This window comes from Macrobrachium nipponense, chromosome 4 (genome assembly GCF_015104395.2).
Source record: "Macrobrachium nipponense isolate FS-2020 chromosome 4, ASM1510439v2, whole genome shotgun sequence".
In the NCBI taxonomy this organism is placed as follows: domain Eukaryota; kingdom Metazoa; phylum Arthropoda; class Malacostraca; order Decapoda; family Palaemonidae; genus Macrobrachium; species Macrobrachium nipponense.
The window spans coordinates 89428007-89441571 of record NC_061100.1 but is presented as its reverse complement, the minus strand read 5'-3'; the positions used below and the strand labels follow the sequence as shown (position 1 = coordinate 89441571).

Genomic DNA, 13565 nt, shown 5'->3' with positions numbered 1-13565 from the left:
GAAAACCTGAACTTGTCCCAATATTAAAATCTTTAAAAAAAGTCTTCAGCGACTCTGTATACTATACAGTTTTCAAGTTCACCTCAAATGAACCCAGGGAAGGGTTCGAAATTTTTTGTAGTGTTTATAAATTATACACGAACTTTTAACATTTTTATTATTGTGGACCCCTTAGAACAAAATGGAATTTTATTAAGTTTGTTGCAGAGCCTAATTTCCAAAATGCTTCATCTTATATGACGTCATCCCATTTTGGGTACATGTCACGATCCAGAGTTTCCCACACGAAGAGAGGATTTCTTAGACTTAGAGCCGTGCAGTAAAGAGATGCTAAAGCTCTCTCTCTCTTGTTAGCTTTCTTAATAGCATTCTGTTATTTGTGGATTTTGAACATACAATGTAAACAGATGTAAGAGGCTTTTTAAGTGGTTTTAGCGAATTTTGAAGCTTCAGCAAAAATGAAAATTTTGAGGTTGAAGGTAAGGTGATATTACAAGTTTTAAGTGCACGTAATACTTAAGGTACTTAGTGTAATTAGTGGATTTAATTTTTTTCCTTTTTGCATTTCAGTATTGTGTGCCTTGAGTTGAATTTTTTCTATTTTTATCTGTATATTCTGTGTGATACTATTTTAGCTTTTTCACATTTCGGTGGAAAATCTGAAACACTTATATATTGTGTGTTTTCAAGTTTCACAATTTAACATTGCATATTTGGTTTAATTTCACACTAACACTTGTGAATTAATTTGCATTTACTTCGATTTCTTAACAATTCTTAATTACTTCTTAACAGTTTGAATTTTACATGAGCAATTTAACTTCTTAATTAATTTATATGTAATTTTGTTTGATAATTAATTCAAGAATTGAACTTGGTGTTTTTTTCAAGTAATAGTAAATTTTCCTGAGATTGTGGATGTCACTTATAAATTTTAAAATACGTTTTTTTATTTTAAATTTTTATAAGTGTTTCATTTATTGACCACCAGTGATAGGATTTAACTTGTGTAGTTTCCTACCTCAGTGATAGATTGTGCTGTTTTCCTTCAGACTTTTAACGTTTTTAACTTCATCGCACATGAACACCTCAAACTTGTTTTAATGAACTTAGTCTGATTTTTTGTATGCTTAATAAGCTTTTTAAGGGATCACTTTAGAATAATCATTTGTATTTTATCTGCCATGAAGGTTCAAGTGTCTAGTTGCTGTGAGGTAACTTCAGTTAACTTTAAATATAATGAATGGTAAGTGTAATAACCAGATATGGGTGCTTTATTTATATATATATATATATATATATATATATATATATATATATATATATATATATTATATATATATATGTGTGTGTGTGTGTGTGTGAGTCTGTATGTATTTATATATAGAAATATCTACACATGCCAGTCTTCTGATATCGACTACTATCTTATAACAATTACAATTCTTTAATTTTTTAAATAATTAGACTAGTTGGCCAAACCCGGCAACCCTGCCCGAAAGAAATTCTGAAATGAACAACTGATTAAACTCTCTAAAATCTCTCTCTCTCTCTCTCTCTCTCTCTCTTCTCTCTCTCTCTCTCTCTCTCTCCTGTTAAGATAGTTGCTTCAGTTACATTGCCCAGCATTTTTGACATTTTATATTTCACCACTTCTCACCCCTATTCCCATTGGGCTGAACTTGGACATGAAGGGCATTAGAAGTGTCACTATTAATCTCAGTGACCTCAATAACTATGAATTAGACACAAATCTGTTGTTTTAAGTTATTTTTACTTTTCACCCCTTTCAAACCCCCCCCCCCCCCCCCCCTTCAAACCCCGCCCTTGGTGCCAGTGATGTCTTGCATCTTAGTAGTCTTTCGCAGATGCTAAAAAAAAAGTTAAGTATATCTTAGTTAACCAGACCACTGAGCCGATTTACAGCTCTCCTTTGGATGGCCCAAAGGATTAGATGTTAATGTGGCCAGGAACCAATTGGTTACTTAGCAACGAGACCTACAGCTTATTATGGGATCCAAACCACATTATATCGAGAAATGAATTTCTAATTAATAGAAATAAATTCCTCTGGTTACTGCATTGACATCAGTGGGGAGGGAACCCGGCCTACCAGATTGATAGGTAAGTAACCCGCTCGTCCAATAAGAAACTTCCCAGAGGCTAGGTTATTCCAAGTTTGGTTGAATTTGCTCAGTGCATGTCAGTGTATGTGGCACATATACACATACATACATCTATATACATATTACCACACAATGACTATAGTATTAATCTGTCCGTTTTCAGTAGTAATAAAAATCAAGGTCTAACCATATATGAAAATAATTTGTAGATTTCTGTCCATTTAAGAATGAAGTGTATCTGCTATTGATAACGCTTCTCTCTTCCCAAGCTATGTGGTAGTAGAACCTCCAGACAAGCAGTGGGGACTACTGAACCGAAATGGAAACTGGACTGGAATGATCGGAATGCTTAACAGATCGGTACGTTAGTTTTGCACTGACAATTGATTTGTCAAGAGGTTGCTCACGATTAGAACAAGATAACTGTCGTACTTCGGTTGCTGCTCTGAGGTCTAACCCTCGCCCCCTTCTCATTCTTTAACACCCAAATATATATGTAAGAATCAGCACTTTCTACTCTGCTACCAATTTTCCTTGTGCCCACTAACCTTCGTAATCTAACTTGCTCACATTCAATTTCATTTTTCTCTTAAAAGACACGAAACTATAATACTAGTTTTTCAATGTTTAACACACACACACACACGTGTGTGTAAGTCACTGATAACCCAAAACCAGATTCTCTTTGTGGTGGCGGGGGAGGGGGAACAAACTTTCAAAAGAATTTACAGGTATATATGGACCCTTGCTTCTTCCAGACTTGCGTATGGGCAAGTGTCTCATACAGTGTGGCAGTATTTCCCTTGAATGTAATCCACCCTTTCCCGTCTTCTTCTGCCAGGAGGTAGAACTGTCCGTTGGCCCATTTAGTATGAACCCTGAGCGAAACGCCGCAGTGCATCTGACTTACCCAATCTTGTTCGACTTTGAAACCATCCTGTTACCGAGACCAAAGCTCGAAAACGACGTCGGGGGTTTTCTGAAACCCTTTCCTCTGACAGTGAGTTTTTGCCCCGTTTTCTCCCGCACAAACTTTTCCACGTAATGTGAATATATATGTTCTGGAGCGCATGCGCGTATCCATAGTAAACATTTGGTGCGATTTTATACATGATCATACTATGTATGCAATTTAGTGTTCGCAAGTCTCCTGCTCTCTCCCGTCTTTTTTACACATACAAATGGAGAGAGAGAGAAGATAATTTATGGATACTACCGAAATCCCAACAAACAATTCTTAAATTTTTGAATTGTTTTTTCTGGTAATCTGAAAGTATCACTGTCTAGAATCTGAAACCTTTTCATGGAAATTTGAAAAGGTCGGTGCTTGAAAACTAAAACATTTTTCAGGATTTTGAGAAGATTTACTTAAAAACTAAAACGATTTTCCGAACTTTCAAAGAGTGCCTGTGTTGGTACTGGTACCCGAAAGGTAACTTGTCTAAAAGTAAAGTTTTTTTCCTCGGAATTATTAATTAAAGGGCGTTTTCAGATACACTTTTTTCGGAATTATGTAAGGGCCATTTTGCTTGGAGACTGGCTCATCTAGGCTGTTTGCAACGTTTCAGGTTTGGCTTCTGATATTATGCAGCCTAATTGTCACATCCATGATGCTGATGGGCTTCGAAATCATCTCGAAAAATATTGTTGACTTACAAAGTGATGACATTTTTACGAAAGCTTTCATGTTTACATTGACAACCATCACTGTAGAAGGTAATGTGTTCCTGATTCTGTTTTGATTGTAAGATGCAAAGAATACGTTCAGTTATATATTATGACTTTATCATCAACAATAGAAATGTACACATTCATTTGGATCAAGTCAAAACAGTCATCGTAAAGGGATTTCCACTTTACCTTATTTTAATTCACACAAAGATGACTGGGGAAAAGCAGGTTTATACAAATCCTCAGAACTTGGGAAACACTTTTACAAAAGATTTTTCAGAGACTTCAAGATTAAATTATAATTCTAGAATGTAGCAAATGCAGAAACTTCTTTTCATCTGTACAAGGATAGTTGTTGTGCCGGTGAGAATTTAACGAATTCAAATGATCCTCTAACCGGATCATTTGAAAATAGATATATGGATTGTGACCTAGTTTTCTACAAAAGTTTCACTCAGATCAATTCACAACCTCTTAAAACTGGCCGCCTTGGTTTTTTAATGTTATATTTCTCTTGCTTGTTAGTGAAGATGACTTCCACGAGCAGTATGTAACGCATTGAGGGGTTTCAGAGAGTAGGTCGGTATTATAATATACAAACTTTTGTAAGGTTACGTATAAATTAAATTAGACCTTTGTTTTATGTCGAGATCTTATCTGAAAAGCTATCCAGAGTTTTGATGTTTCATTTTTAATTCCATTATGAGACTAGGTGTTTAAATGGACATTTTTACGTTTAGGCTCTACCTGGCTCCCCAGCATGCATGGAGGACGTGTTCTGGCGGCTGCATGGCTTGTAGCAATTACGGTCCTGATTTCTGCTTATAGCGGGATCCTTGTAGCCATGTTGACCTTGCCGAGGACCATCATACCCGTTGATTCACTTGAGGATCTCGTCCATCAGAACAAAATTCCGTGGAAGCTCTCAAGAAACACACATTTCACCCGATTGCTCCAGGTGAGTTGACTTTCACTAGAACACAGGTATGTAATTTGTGATTTTTATTAATATATATATATGTATATGTATATGTATATGTATATGTATATATATATATATATATATATATATATATATATATATTTTTTTTTTTTTTTTTTTTTTTTTTTTTTTTTTTCCTATCAGTCCTCCAATTCGACTGGATGGTATTTATAGTGTGGGGTTCCGGGTTACATCCTGCCTCCTTAGGAGTCCATCACTTTTCTTACTATGTGCGCCGTTTCTAGGATCACACACTTCTGCAGGAGTCCTGGAGCTACTTCAGCCTCTAGTTTTTCTAGATTCCTTTTCAGGGATCTTGGGATCGTGCCTAGTGCTCCTGTGATTATGGGTACAATTTCCACTGGCATATCCCATATCCTTCTTATTTCTATTTTCAGAACTTGATACTTATCCATTTTTTCCCTCTCTTTCTCTTCAACTCTGGTGTCCCATGGTATTGCGACATCAATAAGTGATACTTTCTTCTTGACTTTTGTCAATCAACGTCACGTCATGTCTGGTCTATTTGCACGTATCACCCTATCTGTTCTGATACCATAGTCCCAGAGGATCTTTGCCTGATCGTTTTCTATCACTCCCTCAGGTTGGTGCTCGTACCACTTATTACCGCAAGGTAGCTGATGTTTCTTGCACAGGCTCCAGTGGAGGGCTTTTGCCACTGAATCATGCCTCTTTTTGTACTGGTTCTGTGCAAGTGCCGGACATTCGCTTGCTATGTGGTTTATGGTTTCATTTTTCGTATTGCACTTCCTACATATGGGAGAGATGTTATTTTCGTCTATCTTTTTTTTAACATATCTAGTTCTTAGGGCCTGATCTTGTGCCGCTGTTATCATTCCTTCAGTTTCCTTCTTTAGCTCTCCCTTCTGTAGCCATTGCCATGTGTCATCGCTGGCTAGTTCTTTAGTCTGTCTCATGTACTGTCCGTGCATTGGTTTGTTGTGCCAGTCCTCTGTTCTGTTTGTCCTCTCCCTCCTTCCTTTCGTGTTATGTATAGTCTGTCCGTATTTGCTCTTGGGTGTAGTGGTTTGTGTATTGTCATATGTTTCCTGGTTTTCTGATCTATGCTGCGGAGTTCTGCCTTCGTCCATTCCACTATTCCTGCGCTGTATCTGATTACTGTCACTGCCCATGTGTTTATGGCTTTTATTATATTTCCGGCGTTGAGTTTTGACTTGAGTATCGCCTCGAGTCTCTGCATATATTCTTTCCTTATCGTGTCCTTCATCTCTTGGTGTTTTATATCCATTCCTTCCATTATTCCCAGATATTTGTATTCCGTCTCATCTATGTGTTTGATGTTGCTCCCATCTGGTAGCTTTTTTTCTTCAGTTCTCGTTACTTTGCCTTTTTGTATGTTGACTAAGGCGCATTTTTCTATTCCAAACTCCATCCTGATGTCCCCAGATACAATCCTTACAATCTGGATTAAGGTATCTATTTCCTTGATGTTCTTACCATACAGCTTGATGTCGTCCATGAACATCAGATGGTTGATTCTCTGGTTGTTCCGTGATGGGGTCTTTTCTTGAGTTGGTACCCGGCATCCATCTTCTGTAGTACTTTTGTCATGGGAATCATGGCTACTACGAAGAGTAGTGGGGACAGTGAGTCGCCCTGGAAGATCTCTCTCCTGATATTAACCTCTGCTAACCTTATTCCAGAGCTTGTAAGAATTGTATTCCAGTTGCGCATTGTATTTTTGAGGAAGCTGATGGTGTTTTCCTCTGCCCCATATATTTTCAGGCATTCTATTATTATTATTATTATTATTATTATTATTATTATTATTATTATTATTATTATTTTTATTATTTTTATTATTTTTATTATTTTTATTATTTTTATTATTCTATTGAAGGAGATTGCTACTTCAGCTGCATTGATTTTATCGAAATTCTTTAGTCTTCTTATAACAGCTTTTTCAATGTTAACAGATTGGCGATAAGGCGCGATGGGAGGCATAGGGAAAAGTCAAGATCGATTAATTTATAACATTATTTCAAAGTAAGTCAAATCTGGTGCACATCATCCGTAGATAGATTAATACGATCCTAATTTAATAATATATATACGTAGTTTGAAGGCCGACGATTCTTCTCGTTTCGACCAGATATTCTCAAGGCAGACTGACGATGACTTGACTTTTGGGGGGATAGGAAAGGATAGATTTAATTGGGCGAGGGGTGAAGGTACGGGGTGTGGAGTTAGGGGGACAGGTTGAGAGTAAAGGAATAAATTGAAGTATTAGTAGTGAATAGAAGGGGGCAGACCCCTTTGCTTTGTTGTGAGTGAGTTTGATGAATGATTTTTTGGCGAGGTGGGAGGGTCTCGAAGAGGTGGAGACGATGATGATTGTTTTCCCTCAGTGACGGAAGGTGTCGATGATGAGATGGTTAGATTGCCTCTCTATTTTAGAGGTGGAATATGATTTATTTACGCTGGTCTGTCTGTTGTATAAGGACTAGGTATTTATTACTGAATGCTGCGATGAAACTTATACAGGGCAGGATAGTTGTTCTTGTCAGGGAATAACAATACATTGTAATTAGTGATATTGGAATTAGGAATTTGGTGGGATTAGTTATTATTACTACTAACTCACACAAACACACAATTTCATACGCACATATATCTACATACGTTTTTGTTTTTGATGCTATGCATGCCCACATACATACATACATACATACATACATACATACACATACATCTCCATCTCCATACACACAACACACACATACGCTCATGTATTTTTACACACTTATGTATATACTTTTTTTCCACACTTATGCATACAGTTTTTTTTTTATCTCAGAGATTGGATCAGCTGGTAGTTCTATCTTTTGCCGAGATGTGGGCCAAGTCTTCAGGTCCCTTCTTCCTTCCCCAGTTTGAATTCTGTTCCTCTCCATGAGTTTATCACCGGTCTCAGCCATTCTGTCCCATGTTCTATTGGCTAATCTATGAATCGCTCTCCATCGTTGCTCTTTCATACAATTCTCTTATTATGTTGTTGTAAGGTGGTCATTCTTTGTGTGCCTTTCTTATGATTGTATTTTGGATGGCTTGTAACTGCATCATTGTGGTTTTGCATGTTGCTGTTAGTATTGCTGATGGGTACTCCAACTGCGGTCTTACCACTGCTTTGTATAATATCAAGTAAGTTTCTGTGGAGACTGATCTAAACCTTCTAATCTTTTTAGCTGTTGACCTCCCTCTTCTCATGCAGCTCAGCAGGTGGTGTTTCAACCCTGTTCTGGTGAATTTGACCCCCAGGACCTGAATGGAATTCTTAAACGGAATCCTCCTACCATCCACAATTACATCCGACGGTTTTTTTAATACACACAGATAGCAGTTGGAATTTTTCTTGGCTAGCAGCTATTTTCCATTTATTCTCACAATCATTTGTCTTCTCTATTTCCCTTGCTGTTTTTAGGGCTAGCATATTTTTACCTCTTTTATTTGGATACGTTATTACTTGTGTGTGATCACCTGCGAATATAATTTGGTGACAACCTGCAGCGGGGGCAGTGACATCTCTCGTATAAAAGTTAAAGAGGATGGGCGCTAAAACACTCTCCTGAGGCATTCCACTTAGTAGAGGGAATTCAGGACCTATTATTCTCCCCATCTTAATTTAAGTTTTCCTGTTGTCCAGGAAGCTGCACAATGATCATCAGTTTGTATTTCAGCTCATTGTGCCATTCATTATCAAAGGCTTTTGAAATGTCCTTTGAGACCACATTGGACCCTTGTCCTTCTGTTTGTGACAGTGCTATGTTTTCATATAGCACTGTCGTGGCCAGCTGGGTCCCTCTTCCTTTTGTGAATCCATATTGGTTCTTATTTATCTGCCCGTTTTCGTTAAGGAATCTCACTAACCTGTTTTTTTTTTTATCATTGTTTCAACAATTTTGCCCGGGAGTTCCAAAAGGGTTATTGGACGGTGATTTTTGACTTGTCTTGGGTCCTTTCCTGGTTTTCCCAAGAATCTCATCAGCCCTTCTTTATGTACGTCTGGAAAGTAGCCCATGCCAATTGTTTCATGTCATTTCTTTATGCATTTCCAACATAGCACCGGATAGATTTTGCATAAATTCTTTTTTGATAATGGATTTTCCTGGGGTTTTCCTTTTCTTTCCTCTTCGTATGATAGACTTTATTTCATGTAATTCTATTGGCTTCGTCATAGGATTATCTGGGTCCAGCTTGCTGGTGTCTACTCTTTGATGAGGTGTTATATTTTCTTTCTCTTAGTACTGCTTCTTCTACCACTCTATCTTGTTCTCTATCAAAGTTTCTGTTTTTTTTCATCAGTTATTCTGAAGGTATTCCTCCGGTATTCTCTAAATGCCTGTTATTTTTCTTTAGCTTGGTATATTTACCTGTTATTATCAATTGTATATAGAGCATAATCTTCCTTACCTAGTAGTCGGCTCATGTTTTCCCAGATTTTAGATGGTTGTCCGTACAGATCATCTGCTCTCTTCACGATCCTTTCCAAATGACTATAGTGGAGGAATTTTTTATTCTTCTATGATTTGAGTTTATAACTGTTTGCCCTTTGGAATGTCTCCCATGTCCATCCATTTAGTCTTGAGGCTGATTCAAGGTTTTCAAAATGCCATTAAAGTAGTTTCAGTTGATCGCTTGCCACAGGTGCTTTTAGTATTCTATAGCTTCTTGAAGGGGTGTTGTCATCAACTGCTTTAGCAATAGTTTTGTACCAGGCCTTTAATTTGTGTCAATGTATGTTTTGTCTTTTATTTCTTGTTGTTCGTTCAGTCTGGGGCTTCCAGCTCCAGTTGGTTTTCAGAATTCTCCCAATCTGCTTCAGTGGGACAATTTCTTGGTGCAGTATGGATCACAATGACTTTTGTGGCTAAGGTCAGGATGACTTGTAGATGATCCGAGGACATTAGAGCACCTTGCTGGAGTGCATCGTTCAGGTGGGGTTGCCTGTTTGCTAGTAGTACGTCAGGTCTACTTAAATTTTGGCTTATGTAAGTAGGGAACTCCGAACCAGGTGTGTGGCTATTCCTCTAGTTATTGGGTCTTGCACTTTGTATCCATTAGCATTATTTCTGTTATAGCCCATTTGGCTATGGGATGCATTTAGGTCCCCAAATAGGTAGGATGGCAATCTTCTCTGTAGTATTTTATTTATGTCCTCTCTGGGGAAGAGTTGTCTTCTCGGAGGAAGATATGTTGTACCTATGGTGACTGGTCCCCTTCTTGTCCTGACTTCCACTGCAAGGACATCCTCTGTAAAATCATCTAGAAGCTTGTAGTCCAGATCCTTTTTTACTGCTACAGCTATACCTGCATGCTCTTCATTATAAGAATTCCTTTTATAGATTTTGTAGCCATAGATTTCCATGGGTGCTTTGTTCGTAGTACCAGTAGCATTGAGGAGTATTAAATCAGGGTCAATTAGATTGTAGCGCTCAGTTAGTTCTCTACTTCTATTGAAGGTCCATTTCAACACATTATGTTGCATTATCACTAATTTTTTCATTTATAAGTCTTATTTTTTATCAGTTTTAGATATGGTGACCTATCATTATGCTTTTGAATTTTTCTTAATTCATTTTGGTGATTTCTACCTGTGACAGATTGATAGTGCCATCTTTTATAGCCCTTTCCACTTCGTCATTAAATACGTCTCCTGTATAGCAATATTTTAGTTTGGCTGTTGAGAATATCATGTCGATCATTCTCATTTTTGATGGTTTGCTTGGCATTGCTGTATGTATACTTGCATATATGCTCATATTGAGGTTTTTTTCTTTCCTTGCAGGTTTGTTTTCTTCATAGGAGCCAATCGTTTCGTATCGTATCATTAGATTCAGCCAGCCTTATGCTGGCACGGGCTCTTGCTTTGCAGCAGCCTGTAATTGTAAATTTAACACCTGTATATGTGAAGAAAACCATTCGGCTCTAATTAACCGCTGGGCCGGAAATGAAAATGCATTAGTGGGAGAGAAAATGTTATAGTAGTAGTCCCAGTAAGTATGAGGACGTGGGGAGGAAAAGATAAGATTTAAGTCAGGGAAATGGGATGAAAAAAAAAAAAGAGGATTCTTGCTGTGTTCTATGAACCGCTCGTTGAGGTCACTATAGAAGGGCAGGAAGGGGAAAGGAGGTGAGTGATGATTGTGAGGATGATAGATGAGATGTTTGCTTATAATATCGATGGCAATGCCATCAGGACTAGCTAATATAGTAGTCCTTAATTAAGTGAGATCACGAACGGAGCTTTATGAATATGTGGGAAAGGTGCTTTAGGCAGTTTGATTACCTGGGAGGCGGGTAAGAACAGAGAAAAGCTGAAAGTTTCAGTGTTTTCAAATATGTTTATTACCATTTTGGTGCTGTTTAAAGGGACCTCTGTGAAATTCTGCCTGAGGGGAAGAGTCTCCAGGTAGTGTAGCAGATAGTGCTCTGATGGTTGAGCTACTTCCTGTTTGCAGTACTTGCATGCTCTGTTTTCTGGATCAAACATTTGCCAGGTGCAAATGTCGTAGATGGTTGATGATGACAGCTAATCCCCTGGAAGTATTTCTGGAAAGGGAGAGACTGTAATTTAGTACTTTCTATATACCATTTGGCAGACCTTGATCCTTGGAATAAAGTATGATGGATTTCACTGTGTGCTTCATTTTGGCAGTATCTGAAAATTGTATTTTTTATTTGATTAAGGGACTGATTAATGGAAATGCAAATGGTGTCACATTGGAGAGTGGTTTTTTGCAAGTTGATCAGCCTCCTCATTGCCTTGGATTCCTATGTGACTGGGGATCCAATTAAGAATGATTTGCCTACCATTGGTGTAGTGAGTGAAGGCAGCAGACACTATATAGTATAGTAGATATTGGGAGCATTTGTGTTATTTATGGCTATTTGAGCCGGTTGTCTGAGTTGACTAGGTGTGCAGAGTGCCTTATTCATTGGGAGCAGAATGAAGTTGAAGTTGATGGGGAGCGAGACCCAAGGGGGTGGTTCATTGTAGTTATCAGAGGTTTCCTTCTGGGTTGCTGCAGCTTCCTTTTGAATCTTGAGATTTCCCATATGGTTTTTGGGAGGGTTTATTTCCTCATGGAGGTTAAGAATTCTAGCTATTTTATTTTTGAGAGGAGTCTCTGCCAATTTTCAGAGTTTTGAAAAATGATCAGAGTATTTCTTTAATCAATCCTAGACTGAAGAGAGAAATGGTTAGTTTCTGCTCTGAGTATACAGAGTCTGGTCCACGTAGGGACACCAGCAATGATTCTCATTGCATTGTTTCGTACTACCTCAAGTGAGCAGATTTGCGGAGGCGTCAATTTTGTGAGTGCTGCATAATCAATCAATGCTAGAGTTGTTTGAATGTAAAATATTCTGAGGAGATGACCAGGTTGCACTTTGTCGAAGTGAGGTGATCCTTTTCATTGCAGTTATTCGACATTGGGCTTTTTGCTTCAGGTGCTGTATTTCTTTAGCCGAAGACCGTTTATGATTTGTATTGACTCCCAGGTATAAGAAGTCACTTACCCATTCAATGGGTTCGTCCATGATGCACAAATTGTTGGGTGTTTGTGGATGCTTGATGGTCATGCTTTTTGTTTTGTCAATGTTGATTTTCAGTCCTAGTTCGTTGCACATTTCTAAAATTATGTAGAGTGCTCTTTGGGGATTTTTGCAGTTTAATATCTCCAGGTTGAGGAGTACATACCAGGCAGACATCATCTGCATAAATGAATATTTCTTCTACTTCTGGTAGCTCCAGTTTGGCAAGATTTTCCATGAGGATATTAAAAAGAAAGGGACTAAGAATTCCTCCTTGTGGTATTCCATTTTCATATTCAATGAAGTTGGTATGCGCTCCTTGAAAAACAGCTCTGGCAGCTGACTGGCTTTATGTGTATTCTTGAGTCCATGCCAATAGGTTGCCTTTGATGCCCTTTTTTGCAAGAGAGGAGAGTATGACAATGGAGTTTGCCAACTCACAGGCTTTATCTAAGTCGAGGAAAACTATTAACGCTTTCTTGTCATTGATTGTAGAAAACACATCTGTTATGCATTCTTGGTTGCCAATGTTCTTCGTATATGCATAGATTCGGGAAGGCAAAGGTCCTGTTTTCCAGAGTAGTCTGTTGAGAACCATTCTTTCTGCTACTTTCTCAGTGCAGCTGATGAGGGCAATGGTTTGGGAATTGGTTTAGTGTCCTGTTGGTTCCATTGTCTTGGTCTGACTCTTTCACCATAAGTTTTATTGACCAGAGCAAGGTAAACTGTTTAAGCAGCTGCACCCATATTTTATAGCATGTAGTCAGATCCAGGTGCTGTGTCCCTTGCTTTCCTGAGTGCAATGTTTAGTTGTTCTTCCATGAAGGGGGTGTCTGTTTGGTCTTGAGCATTGGAAGCATGAATAATTGTTCTGCTTCTAAGGGGTTCCAACTCTCTCGGGCATCTCTGGGTTTCCTGGGATAGACTGACAGTTTTGGTCCTGTCAGCAAATAATTGCGCAATCCTGTCTGCTTCACTTTGTGGGTCAGGGTGAGGAATGCTGATTGTGTTTTTCTTACCAGAGACTTTAATGAACCAATTCCACATCTTGGCAATAGGTGTGAGATGATGTACTTGTGCACACCTTTGTACCAGGCTTCTAATCTTACTACTTGAGATATTTTTGCAGCATGCTCTGAGACTTGAGTCAGTGCAGCGTGCAGCTGATCAGTTCTGTTTCTTCTGAACAGTTTCCTCACTTAATTGATTCT

General features: G+C 38.2%; 1 protein-coding gene across 3 annotated transcripts in view; it reads left to right on the top strand.

Moving 5' to 3' along the window:
- Positions 1 to 13565, top strand: part of LOC135211667 (ionotropic receptor 25a-like) — a 65281-nt gene that overhangs the window by 33464 nt on the left and 18252 nt on the right. For 2 of the 3 annotated variants that reach the window (XM_064244936.1, XM_064244934.1), the window contains 4 exons: positions 2396 to 2486; positions 2968 to 3126; positions 3695 to 3842; positions 4538 to 4755. In XM_064244936.1, coding sequence (XP_064101006.1) covers positions 2463 to 2486; positions 2968 to 3126; positions 3695 to 3842; positions 4538 to 4755 — 549 coding nt within the window. In that variant the 5' untranslated portion in view covers positions 2396 to 2462. The remainder of the gene's footprint in view (positions 1 to 2395; positions 2487 to 2967; positions 3127 to 3694; positions 3843 to 4537; positions 4756 to 13565) is intronic. The other variant, XM_064244935.1, reaches the window with a different exon arrangement.